This window comes from Centroberyx gerrardi, chromosome 21, assembly GCF_048128805.1.
Source record: "Centroberyx gerrardi isolate f3 chromosome 21, fCenGer3.hap1.cur.20231027, whole genome shotgun sequence".
NCBI classification, from domain to species: Eukaryota; Metazoa; Chordata; class Actinopteri; order Beryciformes; family Berycidae; genus Centroberyx; species Centroberyx gerrardi.
This window is the reverse complement of record NC_136017.1, coordinates 4,807,447-4,829,767: the sequence shown is the minus strand read 5'-3', so window position 1 is coordinate 4,829,767 and position 22,321 is coordinate 4,807,447. Positions and strand designations below refer to the sequence as shown.

At 42.2% G+C, this 22,321-nt stretch overlaps 1 protein-coding gene and 1 long non-coding RNA gene across 3 annotated transcripts; both read right to left on the bottom strand.

Annotated features, from left to right (window-relative positions):
• Positions 1 to 1,545: 1,545 nt before the first annotated feature.
• LOC144543018 (uncharacterized) lies at positions 1,546 to 5,546 on the bottom strand. The gene is made up of 2 exons (XR_013507591.1): positions 5,454 to 5,546; positions 1,546 to 5,409 (listed from the first exon to the last, which is right to left on the bottom strand). It is a non-coding gene; the product is annotated as an uncharacterized LOC144543018 (long non-coding RNA).
• A 383-nt stretch (positions 5,547 to 5,929) lies between these two features.
• On the bottom strand, positions 5,930 to 21,237 carry map3k2 (mitogen-activated protein kinase kinase kinase 2). Of its 2 annotated transcripts, XM_071910660.2 has the most exons (17): positions 20,924 to 21,237; positions 19,889 to 19,961; positions 18,984 to 19,102; positions 18,172 to 18,212; positions 17,972 to 18,071; positions 16,331 to 16,444; positions 15,478 to 15,574; positions 14,918 to 15,048; positions 14,130 to 14,209; positions 13,656 to 13,720; positions 12,849 to 12,941; positions 11,984 to 12,217; positions 11,237 to 11,385; positions 10,558 to 10,689; positions 9,595 to 9,724; positions 8,963 to 9,140; positions 5,930 to 7,789 (listed from the first exon to the last, which is right to left on the bottom strand). In XM_071910660.2, the coding sequence occupies exons 2-17, from the start codon at positions 19,941 to 19,943 to the stop codon at positions 7,570 to 7,572; spliced, it is 1,938 nt and encodes a 645-aa protein (XP_071766761.2). In that variant the 5' UTR covers positions 19,944 to 19,961; positions 20,924 to 21,237; the 3' UTR covers positions 5,930 to 7,569. The 2 variants fall into 2 exon arrangements, with proteins under 2 accessions (XP_071766761.2, XP_078147223.1); XM_078291097.1 differs by lacking the exon at positions 20,924 to 21,237 and having other exon boundaries at positions 18,984 to 19,094; positions 19,889 to 19,901.
• Positions 21,238 to 22,321: the final 1,084 nt, after the last annotated feature.

The window sequence follows — 22,321 nt, the reverse complement described above, 5'->3', positions numbered from 1 at the left end:
TAATGTCAGCAGTCAGCGATGTGTCAAACATGAAGGTGTGTGCTGTTTTTTGTGCCATCAATAAAAACTGAATGCAGTTAAAATGTAGTAAAGAAGCGCTTTATTCATAATGCATCTGAACACCATTTTCTTGCTGTAATAAGCAATTTAATATATTCATTTTTTTATCCATAGAAGCAGCATTGCCCATATAATTATTATTTTTTTGATTATTTTTCCCCCTAGTTAAACTGTGCGGTCAGCTTCACCATGTTGACTTCAAATCAAATCAATTAATTTATTCATACAAAACGATATTATCATTGTCATTATTATTATTATCATTATTCACAAAATAGCTGTCTTACCTTCAGAGTAACCAAACTGCAGCAAAATAAAGATGATGGTTTCTTCTGTCTCTCTCTCTCTGTCCTGGAGCGGCAGACAGTGTTCGGCTTCAGTTAACCCTAACCCTATATTGGCATCGCCACAACGCTAGTATCCAATCAGCAAGAAGGGACGTGTAAAAGGCAAGAGACAAAAGTCAAACAGAGATGCATAGATAGTGTGTGTGTGTGTGTGTGTGCAAATATAACCATGCAGGGTTCACAAAGGGCTGATCGATGATGACTTTGGAAGGGTTGAGTGGGTTTTTTCCCCCCCAATTCTTGCTTTTTATCGTGCAAAATATAATTCTGGCCCTTTGCTTTCCAGGCATTGATGGATATTGCACAACAAGGTTTGCTAAGCATGCATGTTGTTTTTCTGCAACGTCCTGCTTCACATTTATACAGTTGCACTCATTCCCACCTGGGAGCTGCCCAGTACAAATCTTCTACTGGTTTCCACTGAGCAGCTTTACTGGAGCAGCTGGAGGTTAGGTGCCTTGCTCAATGGCAACATGAACGGGAGAGAGCGTCTCGTTCAAATCTCTCAACTGGGATTTGAACTGGTGTCTCTCCTGTCAATAGTCTGCTTTACACAGCCAACAAGCCGTCAATCGAATAGGGTAAATTTAATTCTAACTATTGTTTCTTTGCTTGATTTTGAAAATTGAACATCAGTGGTTTGTACAGAAAGAGAGTGTGGGAAAAGTCATGAGGAGGGCATCTTGAAAGAGGATATATTTTAGTGCCAAAATTCAAAACAGCAATCAACTGATGAGGCCTTTCTAGTGCTAACTAATCCGATCCGACTGCCGCCCCCTTCAGTTTCTGCTTTGTTTTACACAACCCATCCTTTTGGGAATTGAGGGAAATTACAGGAAGGATTTTGTAAGCATTACTGTCATTGGCACGGCCTGTGCACCTGTTGTGCCCTGGGTCGATTTATTTTGCAAGAGCAATACTTGTGCAATTATTTGTCTGGTGCAGAACAAAACTGAACTATACAGCACAAACTGGCATGTTAAAAGGGACAAAAGTCAGTGCAAGGGAACAGCGGAAGACATGCAGCTGTCAGGACACAAACCGTTCAAGCCCTGGAAATTATCAAATTAACTTTCCATACTTTTCCAGACCTGCGCTGGAAACCCTGACTAAAAATCACAGGCGTCACACCCAGATGTGAAATAAATATCTTTTATTGTTTTCATCGTCATAATTGTTGTTGTAATTATGAACACAGAGCGTCAGCTGTTCCAATACTCCAGAGTTTTGCCAAAAAACAGCAACCATTCGTCGGCACCGCTGCGTCTCTCAGGACCCAACCATGCATAAATTCTCCCATTTAAAAAAAAGGAAAATAAAAAATATATATTAAAAAAATTATGCGTACCACTGATATACAGATCTGATATAAACAGGCGTATTGGTCACAAACCAATTAGAATTATAAACATGGCTTCTTTTACAATACACAGAGACCAAACGTGTGGGATATAAGTGTACTTTTCTTTAAAAAAAAAAAAAAAAAAAGGGTACATTTTTGTTTTATACATTTGTACATGATTTTTTTTTTTGTACATTTTTCTTTTTACCCCCTACAGTCAGAATGCTCAAGGCATTTTGGGCGCAGTGTCCATTGAGCACAAATTGCAGTAAATGCACGTTTACAACCGCTCTCACACACACACACACACACACACACTCAGACATACACACACACACACACACACACACACACAGGAGTGGCAGCAGTGGCTTTAGACACAAAAGAACTTGTAACTTGTAAAACTATCGGTGTATCTTGGGGCCGCTTGCTGTTGACAAATACTGTCCCATTTCCAGGAATCGAGGAATTAATCCACTGTGGTGAATGAGGCCATCTAACGGTAAAAATGAAACATTACATTCATGGACGAGTCGTCGCTAACTGAACCACAACCGTCAGCACACACGCATCTGCACATTCACACACACACACACACACACCTGTGTAAAAATAAAAAGTCTTTAAAATGTGCAAAAAAGGTCATCATCGCTGACAGAAAGAGACACAAACAGTCAACGCGTAACCAAGCTGTACGAGCGACAGCCGGAGAGGAATCGTGAAGAAGCATCAGTGAATCAAACTAAACGGTAAGCGTCGTACCTTTGAGATAGTGCATAATGGTAGTGCGGATCAAGGTTACCAGTGCTGGCGGCAAATTCACCTGTATCGTTTCTTTCAGCATCTGCATCCATCTGTACCGGTCAGGCGAACCCCGTACTCCAGAAAACCACAAAGGTTTTACTGTGGGGAGACTGATTTGCCCATTTGCTTTTGAGAACTTTTTGTTTTTGTTGCGAGGCAACGGTAGCTTTTTGGACACGTAAACTATTTGAAGCTGCATAATGCAAGTGAGAGAGGAGTTTGTTTCAATATGAGCCTGCATATTCCCAGGACAGAGGAGAGAGGCTTCCACAACCTGTGTGGGCCGAAGCTGAATTCATGGCAGCCGGCGACAGAGGCAAGAACAAGGGAGTTAAGGTCTGCATGTTTTACACCAGCTGAACAAGAACGCCTGTTCAGAAACTCCTGACTGTGTGGAAGCTGAACACTTTCATTTCCACTCTGCACATGGTAAGTGGAGGATAAATGAGGGCAGGGAACCAAGACCTGTTTCCACCAGGAGTTCACATGCATCCTGGGTGAGAGCAGAGCAGAAACAAGTCAACACCTGCTGTGTTTGAACCTCCAGCACGCCGCTCTCCAACGGACGCCTATCTGATGATTTTAACAAAACATGTAAAAGGGAAAATCGATTTTAAAAATCAGGTTTAGATATTGCAAAGAAAAATGATTTTGTTAAAAAAAACAGATGTCAGTGTGCAGGATTTACTGAGTTTGAGTATGATGAAAGGTTTTCACCAATACTGTACTTGATTCATGGACCAAAGATTACCTGCAGCTCTAATACACCTGGTTTAGAAATCCATTTTGGACGCAACTCTCTCTAAGCAATTAATTGCAGCCTATGTGATTTGGAAATTGAAAAGGTTCATGTTGCAATTTCGATTTTTTTTATTATTATTAATTGTTCAGCTCTAGAGTCAACCACGCTTCCATGTTATCATCCAACTGGACAATTTGAGCTAGCTGAGAGTTCAGTGTGGCGCCATCAGTGAGAACATTTACATGCACACCAATACTCTTGATTACTGGGAGTTTTGGCAATATTTCAGTTACGTTTACATGGTTCGAAGTGAGGCAGCTTCTCTAACAAACCGGTTTAAATGGCTTCATTTAATAACCGGCCTACCGCTCATCACTTGCTGCACTGTGCAATTTTGTTTGCTTTGTAAATACATCTGGGTTACTGCGCCTGGTGACCTTTGACATGTACAGTTTGAAAAAACAAAACTGCACATGAAACCTAATTACATGCCCCAAAACATCCAAAGGTTGAGCAGAAATCTAGGTGTGTTATAATCAGGTTCTGCTTACTCTGATTATCACCTTACTCTGATTAAGATAATCAGATAAAGGCATTTACATGACAATTTCAATAGTCGGAGAGTATTGCCTTAATTATGGTAAGATCGAATTATTAGTGTGCATGTAAACATACTCAGTGTTGCAGCCATAGGCGGGACATACAGTCAAACTAGCACGTGATTGGTTGCTGATAGACCGAGTTGCCCAATAAGTTCAACTTTTCTACACTGCCAACTGAAGAGACGAGGCGACTGTGGTCAACATCTCCCAAAGTTTCTCTGGTTGTAGAAAATTAATGGAGTTCTGCCATTTGGTGTATCTCTCACCGCTTGTACGAACAGTGAGTCTACAGCTTATTGGTGCATAGTTATCTAGCCTATGCTATATACAACCACCACATATCAATAATATTCAAAAGACAGAGACGTGAGGGATGCTCGGCCCAGGAGGAGACGGAAACCGCAATCATACCAAGCAACGAACACCACGCTACGACTGCATTGTACTTTTTGAACGGAGCATTTGTGGTGTGGTAAAGTGACAAGTTAAATTTGATGCATTTCTTTTGGCAATAACAGTGACTGCAGCACTGATTATGGGTGTATGGCAAGCTGCTTAGGTTAAGGTAGAGGAACCGAGCTCTGTGAGACCGTGATCTTGTATTTTGTAAACCTCTTCAGTGTGTATCTACTCTGTCAAAACTATGGAGTGTATGCAAAGCCAAAAAATTACATTTGACACAGAGTGCATCGACACGGCACAGTGGTGCCTTGGCTGAAAAACATAATGGTACCGTTTCTAACACTGGCGCATATGAGCAGGGTTCCTACACATTTTCACATTTTAAAAGCCCATACTTTTTCCCAGACCTTAATTTCTAGACTGGACGTGAAGTTGTATGCTGACAGAGACTGGGAATACAGACTGTCAACTATGCCACTACACTCTACGGTTGAAGATTCACCAGGTTTACAACAACAAATATGGAAAGTGAGAGTGTGACAGCCTCATAAAATGTGTCATGTGGATATCAGAACTAGGTTACTGTATTTTTCCAGACTTTTTGTGCATTTCCCAAACTTAACAACCTGGAAAATATCAAATTAATTTTCCCTAATTTTTCAGACCTGTGTGGGGAACACTGTGTTAGCACATACTCGCTGTACCGAAGTAACTGGATAACATTGAATATTTTGTCATCTTGTGATGGTTTTGACAAGTCAGTGCAATGACCTGTTAACTGTAAATGTACCTGTGGGCCTGATGGCCGATTTGCGAGCAGCTAGCGAGCCAAGTAGCTCTTCAATGACATAACCTTAGACAGAGCCAGAATAGTTTCTAGGCCAAACCAGCCAATGAAATCTAAACCCGGGACAGCGTCATACAGCCAGACCTCTGGCCAATCAGCTGTGAGCTTCCTTCCTGGCCTTGTGCCACTGGGTCCATCATCCAGCTCTGGGAGACGGACTGATACGTGAGCGTCGACACTCTTCAAATGCAGCTCTCCTGTTTCCCTACCTCAGATAATAAAGCTGTCTGACATTATAGAACTACAAAAGCCCAGTGTTTCTACTCATTTTCTATTTTAAAATTTAATTTCGTTTCCAGATATTAACTTCTTGACTGGATTTGAATGCTTGGTCGGTTTTCAGTATGATGTATGCTGATAGTGGCTGGGCAATAACACACCTAGGGCTGGAAATTAACTACACTGAACAAAAATATAAACGCAACACTTTTGGTTTTGCTCCCATTTTTCATGAGTTGAAATAAAAGATCTAAGACTTTTTCTATGCACACAAAAGGCTTATTTCTCTCAAATTTTGTTCACAAATTTGTTTAAATCCGTGTTAGTGAGCACTTCTCCTTTGCCAAGATAATCCATCCACCTGACAGGTGTGGCATATCAAGATGCTGATTAAACAGCATGATTATTGCACAGGTGTGCCTTGGGCTGGTCACAATAAAAGGCCACTCTAAAATGTGCAGTTTTATCACACAACACAATGCCACAGATGTCGCATGTTTTGAGGGAGCGTGCAATTGGCATGCTGACTGCAGGAATGTCCACCAGTCACAATGTGTGGTTGACTCCATTATTATTATTACATTACGTCATTTAGCAGACGCTTTTGTCCAAAGCAACTTACACTAAGTACATTTTGTCAACAGTAGTCAAACCGACCGTATATCACAGTCTTCATCAGCTAAACCTTCAGTTAAGACTCCAAGCTTCACCGGTCACTTTTGCTAATTTAACATTGTGACTAACCTGTAAAATTGAATTCTCACTGCTAATCCATCTCTCCTGCTTCCCTTCCTCAAAGTAATCTGCCTCGACAAGACCGGTGATGTCATGCAGCAGGAAGCCGGCTCCGACCAATCCGGTCACTGAATACCTCCAAGGAGTAGAGGAGGGAAGGATGCACTTGAAGAGTGTCAACGCAACTGGACACTGTTTCATCTCTAAGGGCTGAAAGTAGAGGCACCAATCCCTGTGTGCGAGTACCGAGGGTTTCTACTTTGGTGAGTTGACGGACCGACGTTCAGTGCTACGTTTCAACCAAGGCAGGAAACTATCTTCGTGAGGGTGCATCCTGAAATTCACCCGCCACCTTCACTATTTTACAGGCCAACTAAGGATATTTGGTTACCTGCCAAAGAGGCTGGTACAGTAGACAGATTTCCCAAATGCAGCCAACATTTACCAGTATTTGGTTGGTGGCTGCTGGTAATTTCCTACCCTGGTTTCAGCGTATCTGGAGCTGAGCTGGGACCAGGTTGATACCAGGAATCCCTGTTACAGAAAAGGCAGAGACGGACGTTAGGGCTGAACTGAGATCAGCTGGAGTCGGGCTAACGGTGTGAAGGCAGTTTATCCGGGAGGCAGAAACGCTGAGAGAACCCCTCCAGCTATGACCGCAAACTCAAGACACGTTCCTACACTGCGTTTAAAAAAGAAAAAAAAAGAAAAAAGGCACACGGCAAAGAACGAAGATGGGAGACTGAAGGGAAGGAAGAAGGGAGGAAGGAGGACAGACGAGCTGACGGACGGACAGACAGAGAGACAGTTAAGCAGAGAGACAAGACCAGAGAGAGAGAGGAAAAGGAACAAGGGATGAGAGCAGGTCGGTGAAATCGGTGTGTTTTTTGGGATGGGGAGTGTTCTCTGCATCTCGTGTTTTGTTTGGGTTCTGTTTCATCTATAGCAGCGGGTCCAGGTTCACCCATCGCTCTGGGTTTTGGCAGGAGAGTACATTCTGGGGTCGGGTAAGCAAGGGGTGGGGGAGGGGGAAGGAGCCACTCCAGAGCCAATCACCATCTAGGTCCACGACACCGATACCATCCCACTCCGACAAAAAAAAAAAAAAAAAAAGACACGTTCCAGGAGAGAAATCGTACAAACATAAAAAAGGAGACATTTTCAAAGAGTTATTTTCATCGTTTAAAGGGGGAAGTGCTTACCCCCTTTTTTGTGAAATTAAGGTGCAACGTTGCCGAAAAAAAAACAAAAATAACTTTTCATGTCCTCTATGGCAGTCTCTTACAAACAGAGACCCGCCCCTCCCCCTCCTCCACCTACACCCCCCTTCCCCTTATTCCATACGGTCCAATGGGGTTTCAGCGTGGAACTGGAGGGGGCGGGGTCAGAGGCAGGGAAACCCCATCAGGTAAGGCCATGTCTGGCAGTTCCGGGAAGGAGGGAGGGGGGTTCGGGGGTCGGGGGTCAGGTTAATGTACAAAGATGTGCCTCAGTAGCTCGTCGGCGGACGGCCGCTGCTTGGTCTCCACGAAGATGCGCTTCAGGAAGTCCCGGCAGTGGTCCGACACGTGGGCGGGCAGCACCGGGTTGGTGGGCTGGGTGGCGATCTTAAAGATGGCCGCCATGGCCTCGAACTCTGCCCAGGGGGGTCGTTGGGTCAGCATCTCCACGACGGTGCAGCCTACACTCCTGCAGGCAAGAGAACGGGCGTTAACATCAACAGAAGCTGGTGGATCTTCTAGTGTCCTTCAAGTCAGATTTACTTTAAAGGTGCGGGTTCAACAAAAAGTGATGTACAGAGAGATTTACAAAGAACAGAAGACATGTGCTTGTGCTAGGGCTGCACAATTAATCTGATATTAATCAAGATTACGATTACAGCCACGGCGATATGGTAATCGTGAAAAGTCGCGTTTACTGCATTCCATTTAAAAGGCTACTCCCGCTGTGTCAAAATCTGTTTTTTCTAACTTAGTTTCAAACTGCTCTAAACAGCAAATGAGTGTTGTAACCAATCACAGACATGTCCGTTGAGCTCGTTGAGTGCACTGGCCAATCAGAGGCTTTCAAATTATATGACCAATCCCGAGCCGAGCTGCTGAACCTGCATGAGCATCTTTTAAGAAGTGTGGATTTCTCCTCTGTTTGCGGTAGCCTCCAAAGCAATTGGAAGTGAGTAAAATGAGCAACGTTGAACGTAGCTCATTTATTTATTTAAACGTGCAATAAAGTCATTTCAGAACACCGTTATCGGCTTGATTTGTTTTGGTTGTTTATACAGAATACAGTATATGCAGTTGGCAACACAAAATAAGTATTTAATTGTAATTCTAGTAATCAAAATTATTATATTGAATAATTCAAGGGAATTAATTAGCAATTATAATTTTTGTGATAATCATGCAGCCCTACCTTATGTGTTCATCTACAGCATATCATTATTTGTCACCATGTCATTATGTGCATTATGTAAGTATGAGCAGTGTGTCAACTAAACTGGAGAAACATGCTGACTGGACAAGGCAGCAAACAGGAAACCACTGTGTGCAATATCTCGCTTACTTTGCCAAATGTTGATTTGTAATGGAGGTGGTGGGGTGGGGGAGGGTTATGATTACGGTGTCATATGTTGCTAAGACTGCACAGGACAGCAAATATAGCATTGTATTTTTTGTTTGTTTTTGTGACAGCTCTTGTGTCATGTTTCCTGTGTCTTAAGTTTGTTGCTGCTCTGACAGTTGAATCTAGCTATCTAAAAGTGCTAACAAGATAAAAACAAGGAAGAACAAGGCTTAAGATACAGGGCCAGAACTTACATATACGTGTGTGTGGTGTGTGTGTGTGTCTGTATCAAGGTCTTACCAGATGTCAGCCTTCCTGCCGTAACCCTCTCCACTGATAACTTCCGGACTCATCCAGTAGGGGGTGCCGGTTACTGACTTGATGCCTGTTCCTGACAGACAGATGGTCTGCAGCCGCCGGCTGGCCCCGAAGTCTCCCAGCTTCACATTTCCCACCGAGTCACGGAGGATGTTGGCCCCTAAACAGAGAGGAGAGTGTCATGCTGCAGGTACAACACTTCACATCACCCTCATTTACTCTGAAAATGCTTTTATCCATCTAACTTTCTATCTGTCTCCTGGTCTGTTATTTCTTCACTTAGCGCTTCTCTATCTTTGTACAGACAGAGGAATATTTGTTGCATCTATTGCCAGGAAGGCATTTCTCTGACCATACTTATACTAGGAAATTCCATACTTTTTCCAGACCTTAATTTCTTGATTGGATTTTAAGATTTTGGTGGGTGTTCAACAGGATGTAAATTATGACTGTGGCTGGTTATTCTGTTTGGCAGGTGACCAACCGTCATTTGAAGGTCCCTTTCTATTCTAAAAACCTAGTTGGCTGGCAAATTGGTGAGAGTAGCTGGTGGATTTGGGATGTGCCAAGACACTGTGCACCCTCCCGACCACCGGTGACCGGCCTCCTCTCACCTTTGATGTCCCTGTGGACGATCATGTTGCTGTGCAGGTAGGAAACCCCCTCCAGGATCTGCCGGGTGTAGCGGCGCGTCACGTTCTCCGTCAGCGCTCCGTACGACTTCAGCTGGTCCTTGATGGAGCCCTGAGGGCCGCGCATTAGGGAACACATATGAGAAACATAACTATTGCCAGTGGGCAGAGAAAAAAAAAAAAAAATTAGCATAAGGCAGTGCTACTTGATTTCCTTTTTGTTTTGTGATTTTTTTTTTCTTGCCATTTTTGTTTTATTAGATTAGCTGACAGTGGAGAGTGACAGAAAGGATGAGAGATGAAGCCTCACAACTTGATCTCCTGATGTTTCCACGTATGAAAGGATCAAAACTAAGGAAAAGGTTTTTAAATCGGGATGCACTCACACTGGATATTGAGCCAGAAACAGGCCAATTTCCCAAATACTAAATTCTGAGCTGTGCAATAGGTCAGGAATCAAAACAGTGACTTGATTCTCTGCCTTTTCCCACATAAAGAAGGATGTTAGATCTCTATAATGGAGAAAAATGACTTGCATCTCAATCACTGTTGCCCAATGACTCCAAACTAATGGCCCAAGTCTATACTAATATATCGGAGCACATTTTGGATGATAATTCAAAGTTACGCAGTGGAAATTTGTGTCAGTGAAAAAGTGGTATCAGTAAGGGCTAAAATGGTAATCCTGTTTCTTGTGTCAGATATTATGATCATGATAATTAATCAGAACTAATAGTCAATCATTTGAGGAACAAATATTTTTTCAACAACAGCAGGCACTCTAAATGTTTTGATATTGCCAATATGCGTGGAAATGTGGAAGCTAAAATGAAAATATACTATATGATTCAGCTCTAGTAACAATGTATCCCTTGCATTTGCATTAATTTAACCTGTGTGTAAACCTGGATGCAGGGTCGGTGCTGTTGTCTTTGCGGCACTCACCCCAGGCATGTACTCCATGAAGATGGAGAGCGTTCGCTCCATCGTGTCCCGCAGACAGCCATAGTACTGGACGATACGCTCATGGCACAAGTTCTTCAGCAGCTGGATTTCACACTCCAGGGCGCTCACCTCCTACATGACAGAAAACAAACAAAAAAATAAAACATTAAAAACTTTACTCCTTTTTCCTCCCTTGCTGTGTTATTTCTTTGCCTAGAACTTCTCCAATGGTATAGGTCACTGAATTGAATTTCCTTTATGCTCATAAAAAATAATAAATAAATCTTGGAGCAGACTCCAATACACTGTTCCATCCACTCACACTCATCCATCACATCAGTTTCTGTCATTTACACAGAAGCATAACACAATACACAAAGAATAATACCAAAAACAAGCAAATGGGGTATGTTGTAAACATCACCACCAAAATACAGCATACAAATGTGGGAAATTAATACCAGCCACAAGGCAAATGTAGGTGAATTTGTGGCAGGTGATCATCCATCATTTGGAGGTCCTATCCCATGCGAAATGTAAAAATGTCAATTGCAGCTGGTGGACTAAAAGTTGGCTTCATATCAGAAATAACACAAGCATCAAACAAGACAGGCACACAGCAAAGTATCTGAATACAAACAATGATACAAAACAAAGAAAATGCAGCGGAGGCTCTCACCTTGCTGGTCTCGGGGCTCTCTGGGTCAAACTGGACCTGTTTAACAGCCAGTTCCCGTCCAGTGTCAGCGTCGTAACAGAGGAAAACCCGACCGAAGGCTCCCTGACCCAGAAGCTTGCCCAGACGCCAGTTAGTCGGGGCACGCGGTGCTGGGGACATACAGATGGGAATTACATGTCAGATACATCAAATAATCGCTGGAAAATCAATCCATCTTCAACATTTTAACCAGTACAGTAACTGAAGGGTTTCATTTCAAAATGTTGTACACTTTTTTACTTACGAAAGTCTTTTAGTTAGCTAATAACTTCAGTAATATTTCCAGCAATCATTTTGTCAGAATAGGTGACACATTTTACAAATGGTCGATGTCTTATTTTGGAATGAAACACCTTAACTTTAACCAGTGTCTACATTTGGCTGGATTAGAGGTAGGGTTTGGGTTTGGGTTTGGGGTTTAGTTACTCTATAAACTATGAAAGTTGCTGATGCATTTTGGGATTTACCAGGACTAAAAAAGTTATTTTCCCTGGTTAAGATTCTCACTATATTGTGTGTCTTTTCTGCACTGCAATGTGAGGTCCTGTTACGTTTTGCCCGCAAAAAGTGTTTCAATCCTATATTGTTTAACTCTCTTGAAATGTATCAGCACGAATTAATCAGGTCAAATTCCTTGTGCACCTGTCATACTTGGCGAATAAAAGCATTTCTGATTCTGATGAGCAGTTCTGCCACAGAGAGACTCACAGCGACTGGGGGGGCTGATGTCCATGACGGACAGGGTGGGGGTGGGGGTGGGGTTGGGCTCGATGTCGCTGCCTCTCCGCGGTCGCCTGGCGGGCCCCGGGGCCTCCTCGAGGTCCGGGGTGAAGACGCTGCTGCCGCTGCTGGTGCTGGGCGACTGCTCCGTGGGGCTGAAGCTGACGGGCGAGCGGAAGCCGTGAACCTGGGTCCGCCGGGCCCGAGGGAAGGTCTTCCTCCCTGCCGAGGAGAGGAAGAGGAGGAGGAGGAGGAGGGGGAACATAATAAGACAGAGAATAATAAGAAAATTTGCCTGAATCAAGAAATGAAAAGTTCTTGAGACGTCAAACTGGACTGATCCCTGAAGGAAAAATTATCTTTTCTCTTGCCAAATCAGGTTTCCACACTCACCAAAAGTCATAAACTTCTGCCAAAACAAAATAAAATCAATACTTATTCTAGTTACAAAGAGGAAGAGAGTAGGATTGAATGTGGAAACCTTTGAATCTGAATTCTGCACTTGGCAGTGTACACCAGCCTGGACTGCAGTGAACAGGAATGAACTTGAATTTAAAAGTAAGAAAACCAAGGTACATGTGAATGGGCTGAACAGTTAAATGTGTACAATCGTTATATCAGCAATTCTGAAGGATTTCATTTAATTTGGAACGACCATTGTAGTTGTAAATAGTTAAAATATTGATAAAAGATTGTTAGTCAAATCATCATGACTTGCCACAGTGATTTATCATTGTAATCCCAATATCCAGCAAAATAATTTGGATTATGATTTTAGCCAGATTCATGCAGCCATAGTATGACAATCATATTCACATCTTAATCTTTATATTGCTTCTTCTTATTGACTCACCATCACTGTAATCCTGAAGGCCGAAGGGGATGCCGTATCGCCGAGGATACGTTCCCCCCTTCCCCGACTTCTCAAACACTGGGATGTCGTATTCTGCAGAGGAAGAGGAGGAGGGCAAGAGTCCAATCAACATACGGTACTGTCTGGAACCACTATCATAATACAGTGTGAATGTACGTATGTGATTCATGCGATTCACACACACACACCACTGATTTAAATAAAGAAATAGCTGCAGCCTCAGCCGTTTTCTCATAAAATTAAGCCTCAAGCGATTTTTCACTATGTCTGTGTTCTCCTGCCACATCTGTGGTATTCTGGGTATACGAGTCAATAGCCTGTAGTCAGCTCCACCAGTCACAAATGTAATGTACTCTACCATCAATAAAAATTAATCGATTAAGAGCAGAGTCAATCCTGGCTTGGCTGGCTTTGTCTAAGACCGCGGGCTCTATTGCCCGATTTAGAAACATGAGATTATTCAGCTGAGACAAAGGAACGTAAAACCCAAATATGATCAAATCTATATATTATAGTTGATTTTCAAGAACTACGACCCAGTCTGGTAACTCAAGAATTTATGCTTTTACCGGCATTAGATTTGTATTAATGCGTGTTGGGTCTAGCCACTATTGTTTTCGCATTTGATTTAAATCCTGCTACCAGTCCCACATTAGAATGAACTGTTCATACCATGCTCTTTCTTTTGTAACCACATACCCTCGACTTCAAAAGGCACACTGCATTCCTGGCTTCCCAGCACACACACACCCTCACAAACAGACAAACACACACACACACACATACCTGGAAAGTCCTGGTGGTTGTCTGGGTAGCTCTGCGCCCTGGGCATCCTGGACTTGGGGTAGTCACTGTGCAACAAGTCACAACCAATACAAGCCTTATACAAGCAGGCTTAAACCAACAACCAACAGTCATACATATCAACACAAAAGCCGGCCTATAAAGTGTATACTTAGGTGTATTTTTAAATGATTCAAATCCACAAATTTAACTGTTAATTTAAATACTATGCTGCTATGCTTGAGGAATGGCATTTAATTATTATTATTGATTACAAATAAGGGATATATTCAACATTTATGTTCCTTTATCACAATCGTGCATCACTGTCATTTTATAACACCAGTAAGCCACTCGAGGCCGCACTTTACAGTGGTTTTGTAACAGCTGAAGGTTTTCACAGCACCTCCTAGCTGTTCTTAAATCAGTGTAAAGCACAGCCTCTCATGGCTTCCTGCCTGGTTTCACAGTCCTGACCTGTCCAGCGGGCTGTCTAAAGAGGGACAGCTTCCAGACGCAGAGTTCTCCGGACTGCTCATGGACAGCGGGTCCAGCATCTGAAGAGGGGAAAGAGGGGAAAATCAGGATGAGGAAACTAACTTTTCATCCACTTGTCATAGTGGCAGGTAAATCACAAAATTCACTGGCCATTTTTCACATTGAGGAGAAGAGGAAGGAAGGATGCACTTGAAGAATATCTTATGTTCTTTTGGCAATGTTCAGCTTCTAAGGGCTAAAGTAGAGGCACCAATCCCTTTATGTGAATACATGGGTCTGACTTTCCCCCCCGCTGTCCCACAGTGGTGGGTGAATCGCAAAATTCACCAGCCACTTCCACTACTTTACCAGCCAACTAGATATTTATAATAGAGTAACACCTTCAGATGATGGCTGGCTCCCTACCAGCCACAGCCAAATTTTACCAGCAAGTGACTTAGGGCAATTTCCCACCCCAGCAGTACATTTGGTAGCATTTGATGCTCATAATATATCTTCATGTAATCACACTATACCCAAACAAGGCCTTGCTTTCTAGACACTACTCACACTCGCAAAAGTTGATGCTTTTTCTTTTAGAATTTGTCTTAATATCTTAGAAAATCACAACAAATGATCAACAATAAGGAATTTCAGTACATTTCAGCCTGATAATTAACACTAATACTGGTATCTGAGCATCCATATGTCAGTTTTAGGATCCAGTCTGGAGGCCCTATGACTCCTTCCCTCTGCCCCATCATATACAAAACCCCTGGTGGACTTACCTGGTCCATGCTCTCGGGGATGAACTCTCCCTCGCTGTTGATGCTGGTGAAGGAGCCGTTCCTCGCCACCTGCTGCAGGGCGTCGGGAATGTAGCCGGGCGGAGGGGAGCTGCGGTCTGTTGAATGGGAACCTGAGGTGGAGGGGGCAGGGAAGAGAAACTTTCATTTAGCATTTTTGACATTTGATTTATCAGTGTCTAATTGATGAGTCTGAATGACACCCTGCAGATGCTATATGCATTTTGGAGGAAAATAACCTGAATTTAATATTTCTCCATCTCTAAAAAACATAGTGGATCCAGTTTGTATCATTTTGTCAACCTAGGAGTTACCAACTATCCTTTAAAAGTACCATAATTTAGTTAAATTTTGTGCCATCACTCGTCCCCCATTTAATACATTTTTGTGTGCTTTGCTTTCTATAAAGCACTGTGTGACAATCCTGTTTCTTATACGCACTCTACAAATAAGCTTTACTTGATTATTCTAGCCTGTTTACCGGCCCAGTATCAAGTGTGTGAAACCATTTTGGAGTAGTTTTTCCATGAGAGTGTATTCACCTATCAAGGCCAGCATGCTCTTCTTGTCGGCGACCCTGAATCCCGTATTGTCCAGCTCCTCGTGGGACGGCAGCAGGTCCATGTTGGAGGAAGAGGTCTAGAGCCACACAGAAACAAAACAGGCCGTTAACATTCGAAAGGCAAAATCCAACGCCTTGGTGATGTAGTATTTATATAAAAGAAGTCGCTTTTCAAATCAACAGAATGAACAAGCAATGAAAGCCTGTGGACAAGCTGCTTGTTTTGTATCCTATTTCTGAGCTTCCAACTTTGTTGACCTACTTGCCCAAGAAAACATCTAAAATGAGAAGGTAGGAAAAAAGGTAAAACTAACTTGAAGTACCCAATGAAATACATAATTTTTGTGAAGTATACTTTATTGTACTCTCTTTGTATTATTAGTGGAAACACAGACAAATAGAACTTATTCTAACTACTGTGATGCAGCTGAAGAAGTCAGTTAAACGCTCTCCTCTGGTAGAAATACTATGCTTAACTAATTAGTTAAAAGCTAATTCAATTAATTGCTTTTGAATAGGCTCAGTCAGCAGTGCGACCATCTATCATGCTGGCAGGGAAATGGCTTAACCAGGACTGCTACACATTCTGGTGTTTAAAATACCACACCTTAACTTCTAGATTTGAAGTAAGTTTGGGTAAGTTTTCAATATGATGCATGCTGATAATGGCTTCAACTGTATATAATGCGTAGCTACACATGTATTGGGACTGAACAATATTCTTTCAGACATTGTGTGGAATTTTCCGGATTTTTCAAGACCTGGAAATTATCCAATTCATTTTCCATCCATTTCCAGACCCTTTATAACCAGTATAACCAGACCCTGCTGACCTGAGAGGAGATCTGGAGTACCAGGAGGATCTTCAGGCTCTTCATGTGAACGCTGCGATCCAGCAGCTCCACCGCCTTGTCCAGGTCATCCTGAGTCGTCAGTGGTATCACCAACTGGGAGCAATGGGAGACAGAGGAAAAAAACAATCAGGAGGGTTGGGAACAGAGTCTTGGTGATTGAAGAAGAGACCGGATCAAATAATTTCCTTAACTGACTCCCAGTTTCTCCCTGCTTGTTTGAAACAGAACCAAACGCAATTTTTTAAATTTACTGTGGAATGTCTCGCTCTCGATTCTTCCAGGTCTGCTGTGTGTGTGTGACTGTCAGTGAAACTCAGACAGCAGAGTGTGTTCAGTTCAGTTCAGTTCTCTGCAGCAATTAAGCACGAAGAGTCTAGTTTGTCCTCCTTCTCGCAATGCGCTTCACCTACAAGGCTGCTGCTCCTGTACCGCAGAGAAATGAACCGACACACACTCCTCCATGAGCCTCGCTACAACACGTCACAACACACAGCGTCAAGTTGGAATGCAGAATTTAAATTACAGACTCAGAATTTCTGAGTGCTGCAATGGTATCTAAAATGAAAATACTGTAACTATGAAAGGAACCGATGAGGGAATTGTTAAGGAATCGGATCGTTTAGAAAGAATCATTCAGAAATCAACATTAATAACATCTTATCCGTTCCCAACGCTACCAATCAGGGATGACGATGCGGAGGAACAGAAAAATGCCTCGTCACCAATGGCCGGGGTTTAGCTGTGCCATTGCAGTGTTTGGCAAAAACCCAGTGCCTCCACTGTCTTCAGGATCAGGCCAAACCTGGCTGGGCTGAGTCTCAGCTAAACGCATTTCACAACCAGACCAGGCCAGAGCCGGCCACAGGCTCAAAATATCAACGGTTGACTGGGATATGTGCAGGTTTAAAAAAAATTAAAAAAATAAACTTGAAACCTTTTTAATGCTTTCTGGAATTGAATATAAGCTCAATTTGAAAATCGAAATAAAGAAACAGCTGGCAAAATCAGCCTATTTCCTACTGAACATAGCTAATGAAAGCTCTGAAACCACAAATGCGCATTTGTGGTTTAGTAGAAGAAAAAGTAAACAGGAAATGAATGGCATGAAGTCCAGTTAGTTTAGTAAAGCAGGTACAATGTGTTTTGCATATTGTATTATTGCGAGTGGACATGCAGCACAAAGAAGCCCGTCATTCTTGTTTCTCAACAGGATGTTTCCTGTCTAGCAGGGAACAGCTTTGTGCAACACTCAGTTGTGATAGTATGCAATAAATTGACATGTTTCACAAAATAATTGATTAGGCAAGGAATAAAGATGAAACTGTTAAGTGTCTGCTGTTTGTTTTGTTGCTCTCTCCTTCTTGCGCTAAACCAATTTCAGGGTAATTCTGGGCTTGTTACTTTTATTCCTGCTATTTAATCAATGAAGATGCAAACCCAAACGATGCCAATGCTAGCCCCAACCAGGCTGAACAGAGCAAATCAAGACAAGGCAAAAGAGAAGGCAGGAGGAGGGGCGAAATAATGGGAGCTAAAAACATAAATCAGTATGGAATTGTAAGTATCTGAGCCAGTATCTATCTACCCAGGCCTGCGTGCGACTATGAGTCTTGTAGCTACCTCGTTGTTGGTGTAGTGAAGGTCCATCACTTGACCGAAAGCCACTTTAGCTTTCTGCCTCAGGTCGTCCAGCTTGACGGGCCGCGGGAACTGCAAGATCCTACAGAGAACGAGAGGGGAGAAGAGAGGAGCGGTCACAGGAGCTCAGCTGTGACTCTGCACTGACAACATGAAAGAGATGAACCTGGTCGAACCCTCACCTCTTCTCCCCTTTGAACTCGAACTTCACTCTTACGTCGTTCTGTGGAAAGACAGTCACACCAATTTAAGCAACAGGAGAAGAGCATCTGAACAGGCAACATATCCAGTGTAATGAATGTGAGGATGTGTTGGCAGTACACAACTGGATGGAAAACAGTTTGCATAAGAACCAGGGTAGGAAAGTAACTTGTGTCAGAGGGCATTTTTTGCCCCCTTGATCTGATTTTTAGCTGCATTTTGGCCCTTTGGGGGGCAATTTCACTGAACGATGAAATACTACATTTGCATTCCATATTGGCAAATAAACAATCACTTTGAACCACTAAGATTTGTTTTATTTTAAATCATAATATATCATCACATAAACGTAGTAAAAGTCAGACATAATAGTGTCCTAGAAAGGTAAATGAAAAACTTATGTCATTTTATCTTTTTTAATTTTTCTATTTTGTGTACAACAGCTGACTAGAGTGTATGTAATAACAATACTAATACAAACTATTAACACATTTGTCTCAATTCATTTATTGGTCGTTATAGTTTTTGTCGACCCAGTGGTTTATGTTGGTCGGCATTTTCTTCTACTGCTGGCTGTGTGGTGCCAAAGTTTTCTACTGCTTCAGGCTGCATATTCAGTTGTTTTCTAATCATAAACCGTTCCATTTTTCTCACAGACTCCCACAAATCACCTACGGTGGCCCACGAGGGACAGTGCTCACATTCATAAGTGAATATCTGACATCTGACTTGCATTTTAAGAACATTCATGGGCATTTTTCCCCTCTGACCCTGATCAGAACAGAGAGGCTACCTGGTTCTTGGGCGAGGAGGCTTTGGGTTTGCCCAGGTCCGACAGGGACATGGCAGGACGGCTGGAGCGGTGCAGTTCGGCCAGGTCCTGCATGATCGAATTCAGCGCCTCCTGCTCATCTGAATGACGCAGAGAGTTACGTTTAGTTCCTCGATTTGCACAGCGATAAAACAGAAAAGTGAAGTGATAAAACAATGTGATGAAATAAAATGACTTCAAAAACACAAGGCAAAGATAAATGTGGTGAGATAAACAAATAAACATCAAGGTAATTACAGAGACGTCTCACCTCAAAACAAACAAAAACAAACTTTTAAAAAAATCAACATGACAAATAAAGACAAAACTGAATTGGATAACAGAATCTTACATAAAAAAATCAAAGACAATTACAGCTTAGGTTCCTACACGTTTTCAATTCAAAATTAGGCTACATGCTGTTTGCAAACCTTAATTTCTGAAATGGATTTGATGATTTTAGATGTTGCACAACATGATGTAAGCTAATGGAGTGGGCAATACGACTGTCAACTGGACCACATCACTCTAAAGCTCAAGATTATTCTTCACAACAACGAATATCACTGTATGATAACTGCCACTGGAGTCTACAACTACATAAAATGTGTAGTCGTATGTTTAGTAGTGGATACGTTTGTGTAATTTCCACACTTTTCAAGACCTAGAGAATATACGTTGTCAATCAATCAATTATTTTCAATGCCTTTCCAGACCTGCGTAAGAACCATGTTACATGCTACTTACTATTGTGAGGCAAAGAACATGTCAGAGTTGCTTTAGTAAATGAGAAACACACACTCCTGGGGTTGTGGGTTGACAAAAGAGGATGTTGGCTTGATTCAAACAGTAAAATGGTCTTAACACAAACACCCACACACACATACCCATCATCATGGCACGTCGATTGACCCAGGAGGCCAGGAAAGAGGATTCTCCCATCAAAGGGATTCCTTTCTCCTGCAACACCGAAGGATCATAAATCAAGACAATTCAATTGATTAGGACATCAGCTATGGTCTGGAGCTGTTGATTGCTTAGCAGTTCCTCTAAGTAACCTGTAAGCAGTGACTCTGACAGACAGTGGCCATCTCTTCTACACAATCATCACTTGCTATAATATCTGTATTTAACTGGTAGTGGCTGCTGTTGACGTACAATGCAAAACTGTGGATAGAAAAGGCACCATCAGTCTGACAGCTTGGGAAATAAAAGTCTGCTGAGGCAAGATGGCCTCTCTTGATGTGTGTGTGCTGAACAGATATTGTTTATGAGGGTCTATCATCATCACTGATTGATCATTGCCTGCATGTGACGCATAATTCAACAATACCATCACATTGATATGGGCTGTAACGTTAGCTGAACAGTTGACCCATCTATAACATACAGGCCTTTGCAAACCACTTTATCACAGGATCCAATGTTATTGGTCACAACAAAGTTGATGCTAACAACAATGCCACTGTATGATTTCCTTTGCTAGATCATCACCTTTAACTTAGCTAACGTTAGCTAATTATCTTTAGCTTTACAAGCATAAGTGAGCTAACATTTGCTAGCAACTGTTATGTCGCAAGCTATTTCAGTGGACGCATCAAAACATTTAACTGCAGTTTTATAAAGGAAGCGGCATCCCGAAATGCAAATAATAAGCATAACTGGTTACATCGACCAATGTTAGCTGATAAGAGAACCTCAGTAGCCAACGTTAGCTAGGAGTTCCGTGTGTCGTTACAGCAAGCTGTCAGTGTCAGGCCAGGGAAGTTGTCAAGCTAAGCTAATGCTAACGTTAGCTATAACATTAACGTTAACCCAGCTAACGTTCCTCCAAGCTCTCCCGCTCTGCACGTCGTAAAAGGCAACGAGTAAACAAGTAAATGACAGGTTTCGGCTGAATTGTTTCACCTCTGCTATCTTACCTGGGGTTGGTTGGGTTTTTATTCACTTCCTCATCCACAGGGCCGGTGACAGGAGCCCCGGGCCCTGCGGAGAGCTGTTTGAGGAAGCAGAAGTTTGGGAGTCCGCTCCGAACTTCACTCGAGTCCTGCTGGGCCACGAGAGCGAGGCCCAACGGTTCTGAATTTCGTCCGCACAAGATCTTTCCAGGCGTTAAAAATGACAATATAATGGTATATTCAAGTGAGTAGCTCCGTATCTGTTCGCAATAAGAACTGAAGTTACTCGACACCTTTCATTTTGTTGCACTTTACACCTAGCTGACTGGCTACGGTAGTCTACACACTAGCTTGCTTCGCTCGCTGCTGCCCCCCAACTGCGTCAAGCTAGCTCGAGCTAGCCAGAAAATACCGGAAGTATGAAGATTTTGCCTTCAAAACAAAGCGTAAAATGTATCACTTAGGGGAAATGAATGAGTAAGTATTTAGTGTTTTATTTTGAAACTCATAACCGGAAACTTGATTTGTCATTCTGGCAGACTTGACACTGATCTGACCCCCAACCTCGTTGGAAGAGTCCAACAACAACACAACCTGTGATGTCAGAAAAATGTATTGCCTTCCTGGATTGCGCTTGAACCTTGGCATGAAATAATGAATTCTTACTTTGAGGTTTGATAATATGATTTAACACAGACCATATGACCATTTTCTGCGTTCACATGGGGCACTTTTGCACCTAAAACTTATCAGATGTTCATATCATTCATGACCATTTCTTTTGTCTGTGTTTATAGATGCACAGTTCACTACAATTAAATATTGCATTAATTAGATATGACAAACAAATGACAAACTCCATTTATTTATTTATCATCTCTCGGCTCATTTTAGGTCCAGAACTATTAGCACTAATTTGAAATAATAAAGTTCATTTAGGTGTAACTGTTCAAACAAATACTCTCTCAGTCCACTCACACAGATGATTCACTGTCAAGCCATTGCCCATTAATCTTAATAAAACCACAGATTAAAGTGATGTTCATGTCTGCTGACATTGAACCGCTGAAGATCACAGGAACAATCAGTGTGAAATCTGTTTTAAGTTGTATTTATCTGACTTTTTAAAAAAAAAAACACTAATATTTGTTATTCACACATTCACACGCATTTTACATTTCAGTTTAGTGAATATTCTCCTCTGCTTCTTGTAAACCTATGTGGAGAGGCTAGATTCCCATCCAAATTTTATATTTTTAGATTGAAACTGAACCACATCTAAACATCTGTTGTATTTCTGATGTTATGTCGACTTTTACACATTTGGCTGTCTCTGTTGCCAACAGACTGTGTGTATCTGAGCCAAATGGGCCACTTATCTTCCTCTGGTCTTGACCTAACACCCACTCATGTCTGTGTGTC

Excerpts from the sequence above, each read along its gene's own strand:
- map3k2 (XM_071910660.2), bottom strand. The coding sequence starts at position 19,943 with ATGGGAGAATCCTCTTTCCTGGCCTCCTGGGTCAATCGACGTGCCATG. Across the intron at positions 18,213-18,983 it reads CCTCCTCGCCCAAGAACCAG|AACGACGTAAGAGTGAAGTT; the intron begins GTAGCCTCTCTG and ends GTCTTTCCACAG. Across the intron at positions 14,210-14,917 it reads TCCCCGAGAGCATGGACCAG|ATGCTGGACCCGCTGTCCAT; the intron begins GTAAGTCCACCA and ends TCCCCTCTTCAG.